Source organism: Macaca nemestrina, chromosome 5 (genome assembly GCF_043159975.1).
Source record: "Macaca nemestrina isolate mMacNem1 chromosome 5, mMacNem.hap1, whole genome shotgun sequence".
Lineage (NCBI taxonomy): Eukaryota > Metazoa > Chordata > Mammalia > Primates > Cercopithecidae > Macaca > Macaca nemestrina.
The window spans coordinates 103,085,850-103,108,020 of record NC_092129.1 but is presented as its reverse complement, the minus strand read 5'-3'; the positions used below and the strand labels follow the sequence as shown (position 1 = coordinate 103,108,020).

General features: G+C 36.3%; 2 protein-coding genes across 14 annotated transcripts in view; one reads left to right on the top strand and one right to left on the bottom strand.

Annotated features, from left to right (window-relative positions):
* DOP1A (DOP1 leucine zipper like protein A) overlaps nt 1-22,171 on the top strand; it is a 126,157-nt gene that overhangs the window by 92,511 nt on the left and 11,475 nt on the right. For 11 of the 12 annotated variants that reach the window (XM_071096796.1, XM_071096795.1, XM_071096800.1 and 8 more), the window contains 16 exons: nt 336-595; nt 1,876-3,865; nt 4,693-4,804; nt 4,913-5,095; nt 6,630-6,755; nt 10,134-10,268; nt 11,847-11,902; nt 13,296-13,400; nt 16,167-16,233; nt 16,456-16,600; nt 16,844-16,923; nt 18,336-18,445; nt 18,721-18,870; nt 19,013-19,074; nt 20,773-20,925; nt 21,984-22,120. In XM_071096796.1, the coding sequence (XP_070952897.1) occupies nt 336-595; nt 1,876-3,865; nt 4,693-4,804; nt 4,913-5,095; nt 6,630-6,755; nt 10,134-10,268; nt 11,847-11,902; nt 13,296-13,400; nt 16,167-16,233; nt 16,456-16,600; nt 16,844-16,923; nt 18,336-18,445; nt 18,721-18,870; nt 19,013-19,074; nt 20,773-20,925; nt 21,984-22,120 (3,871 nt within the window). The remainder of the gene's footprint in view (nt 1-335; nt 596-1,875; nt 3,866-4,692; nt 4,805-4,912; nt 5,096-6,629; nt 6,756-10,133; nt 10,269-11,846; nt 11,903-13,295; nt 13,401-16,166; nt 16,234-16,455; nt 16,601-16,843; nt 16,924-18,335; nt 18,446-18,720; nt 18,871-19,012; nt 19,075-20,772; nt 20,926-21,983; nt 22,121-22,171) is intronic. The other variant, XM_071096802.1, reaches the window with a different exon arrangement.
* The window catches only part of LOC105495768 (phosphoglucomutase 3), a 42,130-nt gene continuing 36,460 nt past the window's right edge, over nt 16,502-22,171 (bottom strand). The window contains exon 15 of one of the 2 annotated variants that reach the window (XR_011623588.1): nt 16,502-16,621. The gene's annotated coding sequence lies outside the window, so the exon portion shown is untranslated. Of the gene's footprint in view, nt 16,622-18,825; nt 18,940-22,171 lie in introns of those variants that run through there. The other variant, XR_011623587.1, reaches the window with a different exon arrangement.

The window sequence follows — 22,171 nt, the reverse complement described above, 5'->3', positions numbered from 1 at the left end:
CCGAAGGCTCAGTGCTTGATAATATGAACAGGAAAATGTTGCTAAAACAAGACTAATCATATTTTTTTTCAGTTCTTCAGTATTAATCTTAGTAATGTATGCTTGTGAAATTTCAAAGCATAAGTATATTTTTAGAAGGGCAAAAGTTTTTTTCCTTTCTTATGCCTACTGAGACTATTGGGATTAAGATTATTAAAATGCTATGATCAAAATTTATCCTGAAGTATGACTACTTCAAAATAGTTAATTCAAAGTAAGAAACCCAATTTATTGATTTTATAAAAGAGTGTGACAAGGTAGATGTTTGGTTCTTTAATTATTTGTGTTTATTTTAGGTCACTGTTCATCATGTTAGATAGCCTTAACAGTCTCGATGGTTCTACTAGCTCTGTGGGACAAGCCTGGCTGAACCAAGTCCTACAAAGACATGATATTGCACGAGTTTTGGAACCATTGCTATTGCTCCTGCTTCATCCAAAAACTCAGAGGGTTTCAGTACAGCGTGTACAAGCAGAACGTTACTGGAATAAGGCTCCCTGTTATCCAGGAGAGGACAATGACAAGCATTTCATGCAAAATTTTGCCTGCAGCAATGGTGAATATCACATAGAAGTAGACAGCTTTATTTAGAATTATCAAAATAAGTGAATATAACAGTAATTGGTGGAAGAACTGCATGTGAGATTTTCTCCATGGGCTTATTTTCTCCCCTCCTCATGCACTAGCAATGCTGTGTGGACCATGTCAGAATGTACTGTGTCAATGACCATCGTAGAGGATGTGGGTCTCTCAGTTGACTTTTTCAGGGCAGGAATCAGGCACAGCTCTGGTTAGAGACATTCTTCAGTTTTGATGGAAATATCTTTAGAGCTTAGTTAGCAATTCTGGTCCTACAGGCTCTGTAGATACTTCATTGGGAATTTATAGTAAACGTGTAATACACATTTTGTATTTCATGAGTCATTTTCCTCATCTTTTAGGAGAAGAATAATGCCCAACTTTCAAGGTTTTATTATGACCATCAGATGTAGACATGTTTGTGACATGCCTAAATGTTCACTGTTACTATATTACTACAAAGTCCATACGTTATAAACTGTTGAGTGATGCCTTCTATACAGTGATAATGTCCCCTTATTTTATTTAAGGGACAAAAGACTCTCGCATATGTCATTTGTCTCTTGACAAACCCTGTGGGTCTGTAATGAAAAGATCATTTTACTGAGCAGGTTGCTGATGCCTGGAAGACTATGGCTTTCTCAAAGTCTCATGGCTAGTAAGTGATGAAGCTGAAACCAAACTGTCATATTCCTGCTTCATCTCTAGTGCGTTTCTACAGAGTCTTGGTTCCTCTCTCTGGCTTCTTTTCCACTGCTTCTTCTGAATCTTGTAAGAATTTGTATGACCCTGCTTATTGCCAGAGTGTCTTTCTGTTAATGCTTTATCTAACTCTGCTGAATTCTCACCTCCTCTCTGAGATCAGTGCCAGATCTCATCAATGGTATCATGATTCTTTCCCTAAATTTGCTAGCATTTGGTATGTACTATTTTGTATGTCACTAAGCCTTCCACCTTTTCTAAAAGAAGAACATCATTAATGTATGCCACCTAAGAAATACAGAAATTAATTATATATTTGTGGTTTGCTGCTAATTTTAAACTCTTTAGAGAGTTTAGAAACAGCATAACTAAAGTGAGGTATTAGGGAGGAAAAATAAAACAAAATTTTCACCTGCAATAAAATAAAATGTAATTTTAGTAGGAAAATATAAGTAGATGATGACACTAATGATTAAAAATTTTGATCAGTCTACATTTCAATTATTTTAATGCATTTTGCATTTTTCTTCTTTTACTGTTTTTCTCATATATCAGTGAGCCAAGTACAACTCATCACATCGAAAGGAAATGGTGAAAAGCCACTTACCATGGATGAAATAGAGAACTTTAGTCTCACTGTGAATCCATTAAGTGACAGACTTTCCCTCCTAAGTACCAGCAGTGAGACAATTCCAATGGTTGTGTCTGATTTTGATCTTCCAGACCAACAGATAGAAATACTTCAGAGTTCTGACTCGGGATGTTCACAGTCCTCTGCAGGGGACAACTTGAGTTATGAAGTTGATCCTGAAACCGTGAATGCCCAAGAGGATTCTCAAATGCTAAAGGAAAGCTCCCCAGATGATGATGTTCAGCAGGTAGTGTTTGACCTGATATGTAAAGTTGTAAGTGGCCTCGAAGTGGAATCTGCATCAGTTACATCTCAATTAGAAATTGAAGCTATGCCCCCAAAGTGCAGTGATATAGATCCAGATGAAGAGACAATTAAAATTGAAGATGACTCTATTCAACAGAGTCAGAATGTTTTGCTGAGTAATGAAAGTTCTCAGTTTCTGTCTGTGTCTGCAGAGAGAGGCCATGAGTGTGTGGCAAATGGAATATCCAGGAATAGCTCCTCACCTTGTATTTCAGGAACCACACACACTCTTCATGACTCTTCTTTTGCTTCCATAGAAACCAAATCTAGACAAAGGAGTCACAGTAGTATTCAATTCAGCTTCAAAGAAAAATTATCAGAAAAAGTTTCGGAGAAGGAAACAATAGTTAAGGAGTCAGGTAAACAACCAGGAGCAAAACCTAAAGTAAAACTTGCCAGAAAAAAGGATGATGACAAGAAAAAATCTTCCAATGAAAAACTCAAACAAACCAGTGTATTCTTTAGTGATGGTCTGGATTTAGAGAACTGGTATAGCTGTGGAGATGGAGACATTTCTGAAATTGAAAGTGACATGGGTTCTCCAGGATCTCGGAAATCTCCCAGTTTCAACATTCATCCTCTCTATCAACATGTGCTCCTGTATCTCCAGTTGTATGATTCATCCAGGACTTTGTATGCTTTCTCTGCCATCAAAGCCATCTTGAAAACTAACCCTATAGCTTTTGTAAATGCCATTTCAACTACTAGTGTAAATAATGCATATACTCCTCAGTTGTCTCTCCTTCAGAATCTATTGGCCAGACACCGGATTTCTGTTATGGGCAAAGATTTTTATAGTCACATTCCAGTGGACTCAAATCATAACTTCCGGAGTTCTATGTACATAGAAATTCTTATTTCTCTCTGCCTATATTACATGCGTAGCCATTACCCAACCCATGTCAAGGTTACTGCACAAGATTTAATAGGCAATCGAAACATGCAGATGATGAGCATAGAAATTCTGACACTACTTTTCACTGAGCTGGCAAAAGTAATAGAAAGCTCAGCGAAGGGTTTCCCTAGTTTTATTTCTGATATGTTATCTAAGTGCAAAGTTCAGAAAGTGATTCTTCATTGTTTGCTGTCATCTATCTTTAGTGCTCAGAAATGGCATAGTGAAAAAATGGCAGGTAAGAACATGGTTGCTGTGGAAGAAGGTTTCTCAGAGGACAGCCTTATTAATTTTTCAGAGGATGAATTTGACAATGGCAGCACGTTGCAGTCACAACTTCTTAAGGTGCTTCAGAGGCTGATTGTTCTAGAACACAGAGTAATGACTATTCCTGAAGAGAATGAAACAGGTTTTGATTTTGGTATATCTGACTTGGAACACATCAGTCCCCATCAACCCATGACTTCTCTTCAGTATTTGCATGCTCAGCCAATCACGTGTCAAGGCATGTTCCTCTGTGCAGTGATACGAGCTTTGCATCAGCACTGTGCATGTAAGATGCACCCACAATGGATCGGTTTAATCACATCTACTCTGCCTTACATGGGAAAAGTTCTACAGAGAGTAGTTGTTTCTGTGACACTACAACTGTGCAGAAATCTAGATAATCTAATTCAGCAGTACAAATACGAAACAGGATTATCTGACAGTAGGTAAGAGGTGACTTTTAACTTTATTGGTACTGAAATTTTTTAAATAAATGACTGCTTAATGTCTGGAAAGTTTGTCACAACTTGAGTAAATAAATTAGTGGCTTTTGGTAGGTTACAAATAGTATATTATTTTCCCCAAAAAAAATGTGGCTCGAGGAAGAGTATCAATAAAAGAATCTAGAATGGAAAAGGGAAGGAATATTTAAACAGGCTTATTTTCTTCCAAGGACTGAAATTAATTTCACTGTTCTTCTTGCCTGAGCTGGCAAAACTAATAGGAAGCTTAGGAAAGGGTTTCCCGGGTTTTGTCTGCTTTATCTAAGTGCAAATCAGTTTTAGACTGAAAATAATTTAAATTTACAAATCTTTTCCATCCAATTTTGTTTTTTGTTTTGGATATTCATGGTTTAGTGGCAAATTCAATCTGAGTCCCCATGCTCAAAATGAAGTCTGAAAAATTAGTTCCAGTAGACTATCTCATTTTTCAGAATAACCTTAGTTTCCACATGTAAAATAATAAGAAAACTGCCTTTGTTGTTTAATATTAATATGCCTGCCATTCCTCAGTGGCTAGAGATTCACTGGCCATCATGTGTTTATTTTGTATAGAATTCTTTAGCCAAGAGGAACTCTAGTATATTTAGTCCTACTCACTTATTTTGTAGATTAGGAAATAAAAGACCCTGATTTATTCTTTTAGCCATTTATTAATCTAGTATTTATTGCACATTTTCTATGTACCTGACACATTGTGAGTATTTCCTAGTGATAAAATATGAACTATACTATCATAAAACTTGTGTTTAAATGAATGCATTTTATTTCAGGCCTCTGTGGATGGCATCAGTTATTCCACCAGATATGATTCTTACTCTTTTGGAAGGGATTACAGCCATTATCCATTACTGTTTGTTGGATCCAACTACACAGTATCACCAAGTAAGACTGCATAAATATTTGACTTCTTTTGAAAGACTATGAGGTCTAATATATTTCCATTTGTAAATCTCAGTAAGTAATGAGGTTTTTTCCCCCAACTGTTAATAGCTTTTGGTCAGTGTAGACCAGAAACACTTGTTTGAAGCACGCAGTGGAATCCTCTCAATCCTTCATATGATCATGTCCTCTGTGACACTGCTTTGGAGCATACTGCATCAAGCCGATTCTTCAGAAAAGATGATTATTGCTGCATCCGCATCTGTTACCACTATTAATCTTGGAGCTACAAAGGTTAGACAATTCATATTTAATATGTAGAGCTCAGAAGTCTGTTTGAGGACCTTCCCAAAGATTATATTCAGAATATGTCAATAATTTGTGTAGTATTTACAGGACCCTGCATAGATTAATTATCAAATAATTTTTAACAGTTTTCCTGGGCTATGGCTGACATGTCACAGAATTTGCCCATTTTTAAGTATACAATTCAGTAATTTTTTTAGTAAATTTACAAAGTTCACAACTTTGTAAATTTTTGCATATATCCTTTACCAGTCCAATTTTTGAATATGTGCTTTACCACAAAGATTCTTCGTGGCCATTTGCACTCACTCCCTGTTCCCATCCCTAATCCCAATCAACCACTAATCTATTCTCTCCATATATTGATTTGCTTTTTCTGAAAAAGTTCATATAAAGGGAATGATAATATTTGGTCTTTTGTGTCTGGCTTCTTTCACGTGACATATTTTTAAGGTTCATTCATACATGTTAGAACTTTGTTCCTTTTTTTTAGGGCATTTTAAATTGAGATTTTAATATGCAAAGCCCTCCTAGAAAACAATTTAGCAATATGTACAGACAGCTTTAAAGATTTCATAGTCTTTGACCTAGTAATCTACTTTAGGAGTGAATTCTAAGGTAATTGAAATTATACAAAGATGTATATACAAAGTGTTCATTATAGTATTATTTAATGGCAGAAAAAAGAGAGATCCTAAACAATGAATTAGGGAATGTTTAAATTATCCTTTCAGTGTTTCATTACATAGCCACTAATATTCATGGTTTTGAAGAATTCTTATTGGATGGAGAAGGGCTCAAAAGCTCAGTGAAACCGGGGATGTTACATAATTGAACAAATACCGTATTTTCGGTTATATAAAAAATGTTATCTGTAGAAAAAGGAATAAAGTTTGCATTTTATCAGTAATTATCTCAGGATGATGGGATTAATTATTGATTTTTAATTTTTTTCTTCCTTGCTTGATATTTTCCAAATGCTTTGCCATGTCAAGTTGTCAAATTGATATCCTTCAATAACCTAATTTTACTCCTAGACCAGACCACCTGGATCTGGGATCCAAGGGAACACATAGGGAATTGGGAGAAGGATAAGGGTGGGAACCATTAGAACATTTGATCTAAGTTTTGATGCTTGGATTAAGCTATACTTTTTATGTTTTGTTTTACTTAAATAAAACAGAAGTTGTTTTATAATTATAGAATCCCTCACCTTTTTTTAAAGGACTCTATGTCAAACCTGCTAAGTCGAATTTTATATGTGTTGTGTTTTTCTAGTATCTTTTCACAGTGAATAGACTTGTATTTGGCTGATTGGTAGCGGTCATTTTATAGGATTTGTTTTTCTTTCAGAATTATAGTCATGTTGTAGCCCTTAATGTTATTAAAGTTTCCTCTAGTGTTATTTATATAGTAAAACCTGTAAGTACTATATTATTTCAAAGAAACCAAAAATGCAGTCTAGTTGTAAATGTTTTCATTTTTTTTAAATTTCACTTTCATTTGCTTCAAACTGTTTTAGAACTTGAGACAACAGATTCTTGAATTGTTGGGCCCCATTTCAATGAATCATGGTGTTCACTTTATGGCTGCCATTGCATTTGTGTGGAATGAAAGAAGACAGAATAAAACCACCACCAGGACCAAGGTATGTATTTAGACATTTGGCACTTTTTGTTTTGCATTTGGTGAGTACATGCTAATTTTCACTTCTCCATATATTGCAGTGGTGCTGGGGTAGATTGGAGTGTAAAGCAAAAGTTTGTTGACAGGTTTAGATAAATTGTTGCCTTAATTTCTTTAAGTATTGATTAAAATTTGAGGTCAAGGCTAGGTGCAGTGGCTCACACCTGTAATCCCAGCACTTTGGGAGGCTGAGGCAGGCAGATCATGAGGTCAGGAGATCCAGACCAGCCTGGCCAACACAGTGAAACCCCATCTCTACTAAAAATACAAAAATTAGCTGGGCATGGTGGCACACGCCTGTAGTCCCAGCTACTTGGGAGGCTGAGGCAGGAGAATCGCTTAAACCCAGAAGGCGGAAGTTGTGGTGAGCCGAGATCACGCCACTGCACTCCAGCCTGGGCAACAAAGTGAGACCCTGTCTCAAAAAAATAAGTAAATAAAGATAAAAATAAAATTTGAGGTCAAATATAAAAGATATTATGTGGAAATGAAAGGAAATTAGTATGATATTAAAACTAAATAGAAATGGTAATATGGTACAGTATATTTTTTAAGTGCTAGTCATTTAGGGTCCAAAGCAAGGATATGGAGAAAAATTTTCATCTTGACTGTAGTTTATTATGATATGATAATTCAAAGAGTTCTTGTTTCTAAATATAATTTACAAATTTTTTTTTCTACTTTTTTTCATAGAGATGAGGTCTCACTTTGCCGTTGGTCTTAGCTGAGTTATGTATGTGAATTTTGTTGCTTTCTGAGTTTCAAAGCTCAAGAGAAATGCTCTATATTGAAAACAAATCACGGTACATTAGAATAGTAAGGCTATTGTATAACTTACATTTATATAAAAAATATGATTTTTTTCCACCTAACAATTCCTGATTTATTTTTGTGCTTTTACATTTTTAAAGTAATCAAAATAAACATTCACACCATATTACATTATTTGCATGTGAAGATTCAGTAGTAGATAGCACTCACATTGAAAATTTAAATCCTGTACTACTTAGAAGCAGTAAAGAACACTTGATTTAACATGGCATGTTGAAGCCAGGCACAGTGGCTCATAGCTACAGTCCTAGCACTTTGGGAGACCAAGGTGGGAGGATTGCTTGAGGCCAAGAATTCAAGACCTCATGAGACCCTGTCTCTACAAAATATAAAAATAGTGAAGTGTGGTGGCATGTGCCTGTAGACCTAGGTACTCATGAGGCTGAGGCAGGAGGATTATCAGGTATATTATAGCTGATATTATGTAATTCACATAGAGCAACACCTAGCACTTAATAATCACTGTGTAAATATTAGCTATATTATTATTCCTCATATTTAAATAGAGAGCCAAGGATTATCAGTCACATAAAGTCTCTAATGTGATAGACAGACTGAAACAGCTAGATTTTTAAAAGTCAAACAATGCAGATAACAGAAGAAAATGTAAATAATAATAATGTCCTTCAGTGGGTGAGACCAAGAGGTAGAAAGGGAGAGTATAGGAAAGACCATTCCAAAAATTAAAATTTTTCATGGATATTAAAAATTCTACAGCAGAAACAAAGCAATATTTTTAGGAGGGTTGGAACAGAAAGTGGATAAATACCAGAAATGGAATACAAATTTAAAGATATGGAAAACAGGAGAAAAGAGATAAGAATATTAGAGAAGTGATACTAGAGACCCAGTATCTTTCTGCAGAATTTAAAAACAAGAGGAGAAAAATACAAAGAAATAATACAATAAAATTCCTCAGGAATGAAATAAATACGTTTCCAGATTGTGCGTAGCACTGTGAAAAGAGATCTGCACAAAGATTAGCATGTAATTTCAGAACACTGGAGATAAAGAAGAGATCCTAAAATCTTCTGAAGAAAGAATACTGGTCACATTCAAAAGAATAAAGATGAGATTTGTTAACAGCAACACTGGGAATTTTGATGGGAAGGTAGTTTCAATCCATAATTCTATCTCCAGCCAAACTGTCACTCAGAACATTTTCAGCTATGCAATGTCTCAACAACAACAACAACAGCAGCAAGGAAAATTGCTATCAGTTCACTTTTTCGCGGCTACTGGAAGATGTAAGTCCACCAGAGGAGGAATAAACCAAGAATGAAGAAGACGGGAGATCCAAGAAACAGGGGTTCCAACACAAAAGAGACAGCAAGGGGAATCTCTGAGATAATGGTAACAGGAGACATATCAAGATGACACTGTGTAGCAAACCTAGAGAGTATCAACCCAGGGTAGAATAAAAAGACATCTAACAGAAATGTCTCAAGGAAAAAAGAGAGGGAGGAAAAGATACAAATTAATTACCTGAAGTATTTGAATATGTAATTAGAGATTTACAGTTGAAGTATTTAGGGATGAATTTTTAATAGGTGCAGAGAAAATGAAGCAAACAAAGCAATTAGCTCCAGGAAAAACAAAAAGTTGTACCATAAAACAAATACAATGCTAGTACAATACACAGTGCAACCACAAATAATCATGTGAACATTAGATATGGATTTAAATAAAAATACGGTACAACAGTGTTGGCAGGATAGGTAGAAAAGTGTAAGAGAGAGCTACATCTTTGTCTTCCAAAATAATGAATAGATAATGTGTAAAAGAAAATCAGGAAATAGGAAAAATAGTACTGTATGTTATTTAGACAAAATGGAAAAGAACTTAAGGAGTTCAGCATGGTTGCTTTGGGGCATGGGAAGAGATATAGGACAATACCATTTTTTTTTTAATAAAGCTTATTGTTCTGTTTTATTTTTTGAGGTGATGAACATGTATTGATTAGAAAAAAATAAATTTTGACCCTGAGCAACATAGGGAGACCCTGTCTCCACAAAAAATTAAAAAATTATCTGGGCATAGTGGCATGCCTGTGGTCTCAGCTACTCAGGAGGCTGAAGCAAGAGGATCGCTTAAACCTCTGAGGTTGAGGCTGCAGTAAACTGTAATTGAGCCACTGCACGCCAGCCTTGGAGACAGAGCAAAACCCCATCTCAAAAAACAAAAAAAATATATATATATATGTAAAATAAAAGTAAAATTTGCCTAAAGTAGTCAAGGGACTTGAAGAGGTCTTTAATAAAGGGACTTAAATAGAGGCCAGGGCTGTGTGCGGTGGCTCATGCCTGTAATCCTAGCACTTTGGGGGGCCAAGGCACCAGGATCACTTTGAGCACAGGAGTTTGAGACAAGGCTGAGCAAAATAGCAAGACCTCATCTCTATAAAATCTAAAAAAAGAAGAAGTCATAAAATACTCTCTTAATTCTGTAACTTCCCCTAAAAGACTTATATACACACATACATACATAAATACAATGATTTATTACCTAGGTCATTCCTGCAGCCAGTGAAGAACAGCTTTTATTAGTGGAATTGGTTCGTTCAATCAGTGTCATGAGAGCAGAAACTGTTATCCAGACTGTAAAAGAAGTTTTAAAGCAGCCACCAGCCATAGCCAAGGACAAGGTAAGAAAAAACTCTTCTTCACATGTGTTTACAATTCTGTTTCAGAAATTATGCTGGTAAGATTTTTTTTTGTACAATAATGTCCTTTCAATATAGTACAGATTGCAGAGATGGCTGCATGTGGCCCTCACACTGCTTCAATCAAAACAATTATCAATATTTGTAGTGACTTGCTATTCTGATTATTCAGTAGTCAGTGAAGAGCAGTTAACTGCTCATCTCTTCATATGTTCCTCAAAGGCAGTCAGGGACCATGTGACTAAATTCTCAGGGGAGATTTTTCTGGTCACTTAAAGAACATAAGCCAGAGCTCAAGATTTGCTTCTCTCAGTTGTTGCCATTTTTCACAGCTTCCTTATTGCTTTCTTTTCTGAATGAATCTCTTAACTCTGTGAACTCCCCAAATTTTGCTGTAACCTTAGTTCTAGTCAATGTCATTTCTTGACCATGTGTAATACTGTGCTATGCAAGGGCCACACTATGAATGACATAGTCTCTGCACACACATTGCTTTGTCTCCAGGCAAAAATAAAAGTCTACAAATTAGGAATATTACGGACTTTTCTACTTTTTCTGCTCTTTGTTCAAGCAATACCAAGAGGTCGTATTTTCTCAGAAAGTATTTACCAGCTACAAACATTAGACTTTGAGCCAAGCCAAAATAGACCTAATCATATCCTTTAAAGAATTATGACATATATCTGAAAATGTTGAATTATGTTTTCCTTTTATCTTGAGTTTCCAAAGGGAGTAAGATGTGTGTGAATAGTCAGTGTCCTTATTAAGCTTTTAATAAAAACTGGGGCATTTGTCATAGGATTTTTAGTTTGTTTTTAGAGTACCTATTTGTGCCAGACATTGAGCTACACATGAGGGATATGAAAACAAATTAGAGCCAATCCACCATCCTGTGCCACCAATCTGTGTCCCCTTATTAAGTTCTGAATCTATTAGACACTTGATTTTTCTTTGTGTGGTAAAACGGGAAACCTTCAAGGAAATAGTTGGGACTAAAAAAGCACAAATTGATAAACGTCAGTGGTCATCAATATCATTCTCCGGCCTCTCATTAATTTCCAAGGGCAGGTGTTTTATTTTTATTATATATTACACTCAACACTATCTTTAATTTAGTGGCTATATTTAAAGCTCTTAGGAATTGATCACAAATTTGAACTACACTAACTGAACAGATATGTGTAATAAGACTTAAATACGCATTTCATTAAAAATCTCAATTCTAATAGCACCAAGCATAAGCTACCTAAAATAGTGTTGATACTTACAGAGTACATGAATCATTTAAAAGTGAGTGGTGGACTGTCAACTTCTGATATATGGAAGGAAAAATTGACAATCTTTCCATTCCTTCCATCTATTTTCAACTTTTAAAATAGCTCTTGTGTTATGAATTTTTCCTACTAAGTGGAAGAGAGCTGCATGGCTCATTAATGAAAAATTTATTATTTTGTTCTTTTAATTTTTTTAATTAAAAATTGGCAGTAAGATACAAAGTTGCAACAATGAAAAAGAAAAGGCAGCATTCTTCACTATAAAATTGATTTCTTTTATTTATAGAAACATCTTTCTTTGGAAGTCTGCATGCTTCAGTTTTTCTATGCTTATATTCAAAGGTAAGATTACTAATATTGATCTCTCCTTACTATGTTGCTAGAAACAGAGAAACATTACTTATGGATATATTAACACAAGTAATGAGTATCTTAATGACTCAGCCATGTATATCCTACAAACCTAAAGACCTAAGGATATTGACGATTCCTAGATAGTAAAACACTGAATTGTGATAAAATCATTTAAACATAAATGAAAAGCTGAACCTATTCGAAACTATGCATATTGCAACTGAATCCATTATTTTGGTATAGGTGAACATACAGTAATTCATTCTGCTTTTTTAATGTTAGGAATGATTACATGAAATATCTTATTTTGCATTTTGCATTTAACTGACCTGTGAACAGAAGTTATGATTTGAGTTTTATAACTTCTTACTCAAGAACCTGACTCTTCATCCTCCTTTATAATTCCATTTTATTCACCAAACTCAGCCTCCATTTGTATTCTATGACTAGCATTATAAGGTCAGGCTACTGAGTGTATTTAAACTGGTTGTGACCTAGAGCAAGGACTACCTAAAATCTGAACTTACATACAGAGAAGTGTTAGGGTTAAGGTCAGACTGAAACAAAGATAGTCTTCATTAGTTTTACAGGTCAAAGACTAATGTTCATTTGACAGCCTTCCATAACATGAGGTAGAGACTTAAAAGGTGAAGGAAAAAGAACTAAGAGGGAAATGGAGAGACGAGGCTAGGGAGTGGGTGACTGTGATATCAGTAGTTAAACTGAGAATTACTGCAGTCGTATTTTACTTTTGAGATCCCATGTGACAAATGGGATTTCAACAGAAAAATGTCTAGATTAAGAAACTGCAGGCTAGGCGTGTTGGCTCTCGCCTGTAATCCCAGCACTTTGGGAGGCCGAGTCGGATGGATCACAGAGTCAGGAGATCAAGACCATACTGGCCAACATGGTGAAACCCCGTCTCTACTAAAAATACAAAAATTAGCTGGGCGTGGCGGTGCACGCCTGTGGTCCCAGCTACTCAGGAGGCTGAGGCAGGAGCGAATTGCTTGAACTGGGGAGGTGGAGGCTGCCACTGCACTCCAGCCTGGGCAACAGAGCAAGACTCCATCTCAAAAAAAAAAAGAAAAATTGCACTGGGGCCAGATGCAGTGGTTCACGCCCGTAATCCCAACACTAAAGCTTGATCCCAGGAGTTTGAGACCAGCCTGGGCAACATGGTGAAATTCCATCTCTATTTAAAAAAAAAAGAAATTGCATTGATATTTTAACTGTGTTGGTTTACTAATTAATGTTAGTAAAAATGAAGTTTTTAGGAATTTTGTTCTATCATTGTCTATAAAAATTTAGAGAATGTTCCACAAACTATTAGAAAACCATAGTTTATTGTGGCTTTTGTGTAAACTGTATTATCTTGCAGAATTCCAGTGCCCAATTTAGTGGATAGCTGGGCGTCACTGTTGATACTTCTGAAAGACTCTATACAACTGAGTCTTCCAGCTCCAGGGCAGTTTCTTATACTTGGGTAAGCAATTTCACTTAAATATATTATTTCAAATAAAAGGATAATGTTAATTGTCCTAGTTGCCAAGAATTCATAACAGATGTTTTAGGTGACAGTGATCTCTCTACCTTCTCATAGTATTCTTGAGATGCAAAACTAGATATATAAGGCCTGTTTAAGAAAAAGAAAGTGGGAGGCAGGGTGAGAGGACGAAACAGTCTATGTTTATACATATACAAAATGTAAGTACACTAACATAAAACTGTTACAACAGTAGCTGTTCTGTGGTGGTGGAGAGTGTGGGATGGAAAGGGGAGGGGGTGATGTAGCATGGCTGAAGGGGAACTTCATAGAGGAGGGACACCTGAGCTGGGCCCCAAACCTAAACAGGCTGGGAAAATTTTTCTCTCTGTGTCTTGGAGTTTCCTGCTTTATCTTAATGATTTATATGATTATTTGATAAATGTTAGTCACCCATGACTGCAAGTACTGGGATGTCATAGACAGTCTCAGTTTTTTGCTTGCCATTATTCTTGATTCCTAATAGGTCCCCAGTAAATACCTGATAAGTGGATAGAGGTGGTGGGCACAGAAAGCCTTCTTTGTGAAACAGGAAGGGGAAGGGTATTCTGGGGCAAAGTACATTGTCTGGTTTGGTAATAGAGCAGGGCACAAGCAGTGGTATAGTGGAAAATAAGGCTGGGTGAAAAAGGGAGATGGGAGCTAGATGGGGCAGGTTCTTGAATTTTATTTTAAAGAATATGGTCTTGAAAGGGAGTGGGAGAGGTTGCAGGTTTTTGAGGAGAGACACGATTGGCATGTTAGTAGTAGGCTAGATCAGAGGGGAAAGAGGCTAGACTAGGAATTCTGTTTCAAGTGGGAAGTGTGGGGATGGTTTCAACTATTGATGGGATTGAAAGAACAGGATGAAGAAGGAGAAGAGGGCAGCAAAGGAGATAGAAAGGGAAGTATCAAAAAGTTAGAAGAAAACCAGGCATTTAATTGTTCCAGAACCAAAGGGAGGTTAAGAGGGCATGGTTAACACCTTCAGAGAGGTTAAGGAAGGTGAGGAATAATAAAAGGCTATGTTTGTTGACAATCTGGACAGGCATCCTGATTATCTAATCACCAATGATCTGATGATTTAGGAGAGAGGGTTTGTAGAGGTAGAAGCACAGATGTGTTAACAGCAAATGCTTAGTGTGGGAAAGTAAGTGTTGATTCCTCTTTGAGGATATTTGATCATGAAAAGAAAGAAAGAAGCCACGTGCGGTGGCTCATACCTGCTATTCCAGCACTTTGGGATGCTGAAGCAAGAGGATTGCTTGAGCCTGGGAGTTCGAGACCAGCCTAGGCAACATAGGGAGACCCTGTCTCTACAAAACATTTAAAAATTAGCCAGGCGTGGTCACACGTGCCTGTAGTCCCAGCTACACAGGAGTTGTCATAAGGTTCAGAGAGGGAATGTATGTACAGTTGTTGGAATCATCACCAAATAACCCTGCTGGCTAATTTCATCAAAAAATTAAGTTCGTTTGTTATGATCTGTAGCTGTTCCCCTCCAATATTTTACTGTTTCCTCACATGCCTTTTCTTCCTTTCAGAATAAAGGATCCTCTTCTTTTTCAACATGTGCATATTCTGAATGTTAAAACTAAAAGTTGGAAGTTGAACATTTTCAGTTATACTAGAAACTCAATTTCCTTTTAAAATTTGTCAGTTTACCTTTTTGCCAACCATTGTACTGATCCTCTAAAATTACCTAATTAAAAAATAGAAGTTGATGAAGGTTGCTCTTTAGTTTCATTTTACATATTAGTTTGGAAGTAATTGTGCATATATTTTATCTTTTAAAAAATCATGTCAGAGTGAATATTGAGTAGACTCTTAGCAAATAATGAAAATGGAAATTTTTTTCTTCATGGACTATTTTTAATGTGTTATGGTAAGAAATCGTTTCTAGGTTACAATTTAGGATTTTTTTAACTTTTCTGTTTATATATAAAACACATATCGAAAAATATACAAATAGTATACAACTCTACAAATGCAAAGTTTGTAAAAAGCAGGCATACCACTATATCATTACAAACTTAAATTAAGAAACAAAACACCGTATGTCCCTCTGCACCTCTCCCAGTTACTATTCTTTTCTTTCCCCAAATGTAACCACTAGTCTAACACCAAAGATGGATTTCGCCTTGTTTTTGAACTATAAGTATATATAAATATTTTGTGTCTGGCTTCTTTTGTTCAACATAATGTTTATGAGATTCATTCATGTAATTATAATATCTGTAATTTATTTTCATTGTTGTTTAGTGTTTGAGCATTCTGCAATTTGTTTTTTCTTTGATATGGGATCTTGCCATTTTGCCAGGTTTCCCAGGCCAGAGTGCAGTGGTTATTCACAGCATGATCATAGCACACTGCAGCCTTGGCCTCAAGCAATTATCCTGCCTTAGCCTACCAAGTAGCTGGAACTACAGGCATGCACCACCATGCCTGGCCACATTCCACAATTTATCTTTTCTGCCCTTGCTGGACATTTGGGTTCCTTCCACTTTGGGGCTCTTACAAATAATACTGCTTTGAGCATCCTTATACAGTGTCTTTTAATGAATATGTTTATGAATTTCAGTTGAGTCATAGGATATATACATATATTAAATATTTAAAATGGAAATCAAGAGCATTAAGCCACTTAACTCATGGTGAGAAATTAGATCACATTAGTTTCTTTTAGACTGATATTTCCCGTTTCTGTTTTCTCTTTGTCCCTTTTAGGGTTCTGAATGAGTTTATTATGAAAAACCCTAGTTTGGAAAATAAGAAAGACCAAAGAGACCTTCAGGTAAGGCAGTCTGAGTTAAGAGCTGTTGTCAAAAGTGTTTCTCAGTGCACTCAATTTGAAAATGAGAGAGTCAAATAAGATAAACTGAAGTTTCTTTCAACTCTGAACATTCTATGGGAATCAGTAATGTCTATTGTAAAATATCTATGATCAGAAATATAAACTACAGAAGTTCATAACTAGTGTGCACGTGTGTACATATGTAGTTCTTTTTTTTTTTAGGATGTAACTCACAAAATAGTGGATGCAATTGGTGTAATTGCTGGTTCTTCTCTGGAACAAACAACGTGGCTGCGACGAAATCTTGAAGTTAAGCCTTCTCCCAAAATAATGGTAGATGGAACCAATTTGGAATCTGATGTTGAAGGTATTCATTTAGGTTTATTATCTGTAAGCAGGCATATATTTACTAAGAAATCATTTCGCCTAGCACTATAAGTACCACAAATTTATCCCTTTTCTCGTGTATAACAAATAACTTTTTTCAGTGGGAATTATATATACACGTACATATATACATGTATATACACACACATACACACACATATACACATATAAACTTTGTTTTCAGTGGGAACTAGCCATATCTTTAATTTTCTCTTATTTATAGATATGTTATCACCTGCAATGGAAACCGCAAACATAACTCCTTCTGTATATAGTGTCCATGCATTGACATTACTCTCTGAGGTAAATATTAAGCTTTTTCACATGAACTCTCAAGTAGACTGTTTCATTATTAAAAATTAGCAAGTAATTTTTATAGAGAAATTTATAATTTGAGAAACTATTTGGTGCTTCTAGAAATCACTATATAGAATTAACAAATACAAAGTTTTGGCCTTTTATGTATTTGGATTAGTTTGCCAAACGTTAGTGATAAATTTAGATATTGCTCCCCTTCTCCATGTCCTTTTTTTTTTTTTTTTTTTTTTTTTTTTTTGAGACGGAGTCTCACGCTGTTGCCCAGGCTGGAGTGCAGTGGCGCGATCTCGGCTCACTGCAAGCTCCGCCTCCCGGGTTCCCGCCATTCTCCTGCCTCAGCCTCCTGAGTAGCTGGGACTACAGGCGCCCGCCACCGCACCCGGCTAATTTTTTTTGTATTTTTAGTAGAGACGGGGTTTCACTGTGGTCTCGATCTCCTGACCTTGTGATCCGCCCGCCTCGGCCTCCCAAAGTGCTGGGATTACAGGCTTGAGCCACCGCGCCCGGCTTTTTTTTGTTGTTGTTGAGATGAAGTTTCACTCTTGTTGCCCAGGCTGGAGTCAAGTGGTGTGATCTCGGCTCACTGCAACCTCTGCCTCCCAGGCTCAAGCTATTCTCCTCCCTCAGCCTCCTAAGTAGTTGAGACTACGGGTGTGCACCACCACACCCAGCTAATTTTTGTATTTTTAGGAGAGACAGGGTTTCACCAAGTTGGCCAGGCTGGTCTAGAACTCCTGACCTCAGGTAATCTGCCCACCTCAGCTTCCCAAAGTGCTGAGGTTACAGGCATGAGCCACCGCGCCCAGCATGGGGAGAAGTGAAGGTGATCTAAAGCCTGCCACTATAATGTATTTTACAATTTACCAAACATTTCTATGTACATTGTCTGACAGGCTCTTTTTTATATCCTATTATACACGTGCCATTTTGTTTCCTCTTTGCAGATGTGGATAGTGACCTTTACAAGATCCGAACAATAGGACTATGGCCAAATATCTGTTAATTGACAGTTTTGGAATTTGAACAGTCCAGTTAAATTGTTTGGTTTTTTTTTCTAAACTACATTTTAGCTGTTAGGGATAAAAGAATACTGTAGTTTCTAGTACTAAATTCACTGTTTACTCACTGTCACAGAAGGTTCTTGAACTCTTTTCTTTTTTGTACTTCCCTATCTCAGTTGGAAATGGCAAGATTTGCCCATATTTATATCCTATAGTAACAATGTACAAAAAACCAGATGGTGGAAAACCTTATTAACATAAAAATGATTCAGGAAGATTTAATTTTAGATTTTTCTAATTTTAAGTAGTCTAGGTTTTCTAACAAACTGAAAATCAGTACCTTGGGATGACATCAGTTTCACCTCATATGTTACTCTTCATTTTTTGTTTTTATAGGTTTTGGCTCATCTTTTGGATATGGTTTTCTATAGTGATGAAAAGGAGCGGGTTATTCCTTTACTTGTAAATATTATGCATTATGTTGTGCCCTACCTCAGAAATCACAGGTACTATTATTATTTAAATAGTTTTTTAAATTAATTTCATCGCCTGCTAGAAACAAGTTCTGTTCCCTTATTGCCATTTCTAGAATTATTACAAAATGACATTTTTACCTTGAATTATAATTATTTTTTAAAAATGCATATAATATTTTTCTTATGGTGCTTTTTATTTCATATCTTCATGTCACTGTCTTAGGCAAATGTGAACATTTATGTATAACTTGATAGGATGTTTAAAGTTAGGACATATAGGTTAAGATGGTTTTTCTTCCTTGTAGTGCACATAATGCCCCTAGTTATCGAGCTTGTGTCCAGCTGCTCAGCAGTCTTAGTGGGTATCAGTACACACGGAGAGCTTGGAAAAAAGAAGCTTTTGACCTCTTTATGGATCCCAGTTTCTTTCAGATGGATGCCTCTTGTGTTAATCAGTAAGTTGTCCTCTCGTTTGTATTCAGTATGATAATGCACCTCACAGTCTGTTGACATCAGCTACTCCCCTGGAAAGTTAGAATACTGTTCTTTAACAGTAACAACATAATCTTAATTACATGTAATCCTTATCTCTTTCAGTTGGAGAGCAATTATGGACAATCTGATGACACATGATAAAACAACATTTAGAGATTTGATGAGTGAGTATTATGGGACGACAATCCAAGTTCTTTCCTGTACATGATTCCTTCTTTCTGTTTACTTTTACTCTTTTCTGGAGACTAGGAGACTACTGAATGAGCTCTTTGTCAAGGGTCGGTGGGGATATATGCTCTAGAGAAAGCACACTACTTTCTATATGCTATGGGAATATAATCTTAAAATTTACAACTTAAGTGATAAATAATAAGTAAAACTATTTGTCCTTTTGCAGCTACTAGTGGAAGGAAGGGGCCATGTCTAATTATTTCCTCATCACACAGCATCATACCCAGCACATAACAGCACTCAGTAAATAATTATTCAGTGAATGAGAAACTGACAGATGGTGAAGTGAAAAAGGCAGGCAGTTGAATCCACCTTATCAGACAAGTCACTTTAAATATCTGGGGCTCTGTTTATTTCATCTGAAGGAAGAAAGGTGCCAAGAAGGGCAGAATCACCCGACATCCCCTCTTTCTACTCTTATCTTGATTGGTTTTATAGTTTAGGATTCCATTTAGAATTTCATCTGAAGAAAAGAGTTTTAAAAAACGTTTGAAAGTTATCAAACTTAAATAGCAGTGACATTGTATGATTCTGTAGTATTTTTTAACAAATTCTTTAGCCAAAGCTACAGTTTTCTCATTTGGAAAAAGGGCAGAATATCTGTTTTATCTTCATAGGATTGTTTTAAGGTTCAGATTAATCCATTCAACAAATGTTTATTAAAAGACAACAGTGGGCCCCTCATTGCACTAACCTTAATCAAATTTTAAAAGTTGTGAAGGAAATAAAATAGGGCAATGTGTGATGGATTTTAAATAACAGCTAAACAGCTCATATACAAGGTGAAACTAAAGAAGCCAACCATGAGAAGGCCTAGGGTCAAAATATTCCAGGAATAGGGAACAAAAATCACAAAGGTTGGCTGGGCGCAGTGGCTCACACCTGTAATCCTAGCACTTTGACAGGCCAAGGCAGTAGAATTGTTTGAGGCCAGGAGTTTGAGACCAACCTGGACAAAATAGCAAGACCCCAGCTCTACAAAACAAAAATTTTAATTGGCCAAATGTGGTATGTACCTGTAGTCTCAGCTACGCAGGAGGCAGGAGGATTGCTTGAGCCCAGATGGTTGAGGCTGCAGTGAGCCATGATTGTGCCCACTGCACTTCAGCCTGGGTGACAGAGCAAGATACCATCTCGAAGAAAAATACAAATAAATTGCAAAAGTCTTGGGATGCAAGCACACTTGGTGCATTGAGGGAATGACAAACAAGACAATGTGGCTACAGCAGAATGAGTCGAGGGTGAGTAATGACTTGAGGAAGGAGAGGTACGTAGGCAAGGCTATACCAGAAAGTATTTTTAAAGTAACAAGAAGGATTTAAGCAGATGGCCTCAAATATTAAAGGGTTTCCTCAGGGTTTTATATAAATGGTATTATTAGTGGTTTTACCTTCTAAAACCTACAGTTCTAAATTTTCCCCTCTCCATCAAAACTCCTACCATTTTGGTCCTCTGGCTTACGTATGCTGGATCTGTTTGCCAGCCTGTCTGCCCCAGAGAGGGGCATCAAGTTTTGTACCCCAAGCTCCTCTCAGTTTTGGATGTCATAGAGCATATAGCTATTTTTTAAAACAACAGAATAATCTTTCTTCAAATGACAGTGTCACAGTCTCTTTCACTTGCTTTTTCAGCACGCGTAGCAGTGGCTCAAAGCAGTTCACTTAATCTCTTTGCAAACCGTGATGTGGAGCTAGAACAGAGAGCCATGCTTCTTAAAAGATTAGCATTTGCTATTTTTAGCAGTGAAATTGACCAGTACCAGAAATATCTTCCAGATATACAAGGTAAAAAATGAAAAACCCTTTATCTTCTCTAACTATAGGATTTTGGTTCCTTAGAAAATACTTCTCTAAATTCTAAGTTGGGGTAAAATATATCAAGTGTAGATCAATTGGGAATTAGAAATTTTTCTACTGAAACAACGAAAATTATCAATGCCAGCATCTAAAAGAAATCATCACTGAGTTGTAGGACTTGCCTAAATGTGGTCTCTATTTTATTGTTTAGTTCAAATTTCTTAGGAATTCATGTTTGAAGATGAGGTATAAGATGATTTTGCTGCAGGCAGGCATGTTAGCATGTTCTCCTTGTCGAGAAGAATTTGTGTACTCTGAGAAGACCAAAATACAAGGTAAAGCCAGGAAATTGTGGCTAGAAGTAACACCTGGAGATCTGTAATTTGGGAACTGCAAGGGGGATTATGTAATATTTTTGGTAACTTCATTAAGCGGGTTTGGTGACCTTCTGTGTCCAGAAGTTTATCAGTACACACATCATCACCCTGTACCACCAAATAGCTCCACAATGGGGATTTATCCAGAACAGAATTATTTGCTGCTCGAGTCAGCATACTCTAAAGCCTCTAGCCTCGGGAGCCAACATGGGAACATGATAGTTGTCACTCTCTAGGGAGAATTTTCTTTTCTCCCAGAAGACAAATGATTCCTAATTTCAGATATACAAAATGTACACTATTTGTCCCTATAATTTTTTTTTTTTGTTTAAGTTGACTAGATCAGTGCTACTGAAAGTATGGTCCATGGACCAGTAACCAGTCTGTTATCCCATCCATAAGTACAAAAATTTAGAGTAAACATTTTAAACCTTGATTTGCTATTTGACAGAATCTGCTTAATAAGAAAATGACATTTGTATTCTATGTATCTTTGTTTAATTGGAGTTTTCTTATTCATTATTTTATGAAAATATCTCCAACAGTTTGGAATTTTGTTTAAGTTTATCCTTTACTACAGATAGTTTGAGAGTACTGGACCAGATGATATAGAAAGTTTTATGTGATAAAGATTATTTAGTTACTGAAAATGCTCTGCATTTCTTTCAGAGAGATTGGTCGAGAGTCTCCGTTTGCCACAGGTGCCAACTCTCCATTCTCAAGTGTTCCTGTTTTTCAGAGTATTACTTTTAAGAATGTCTCCCCAACATCTTACCTCACTCTGGCCTACCATGATTACAGAACTTGTGAGTTAATTTTAATTCAGTCAGGTTATAAATCTAAATGATAAAACAGTG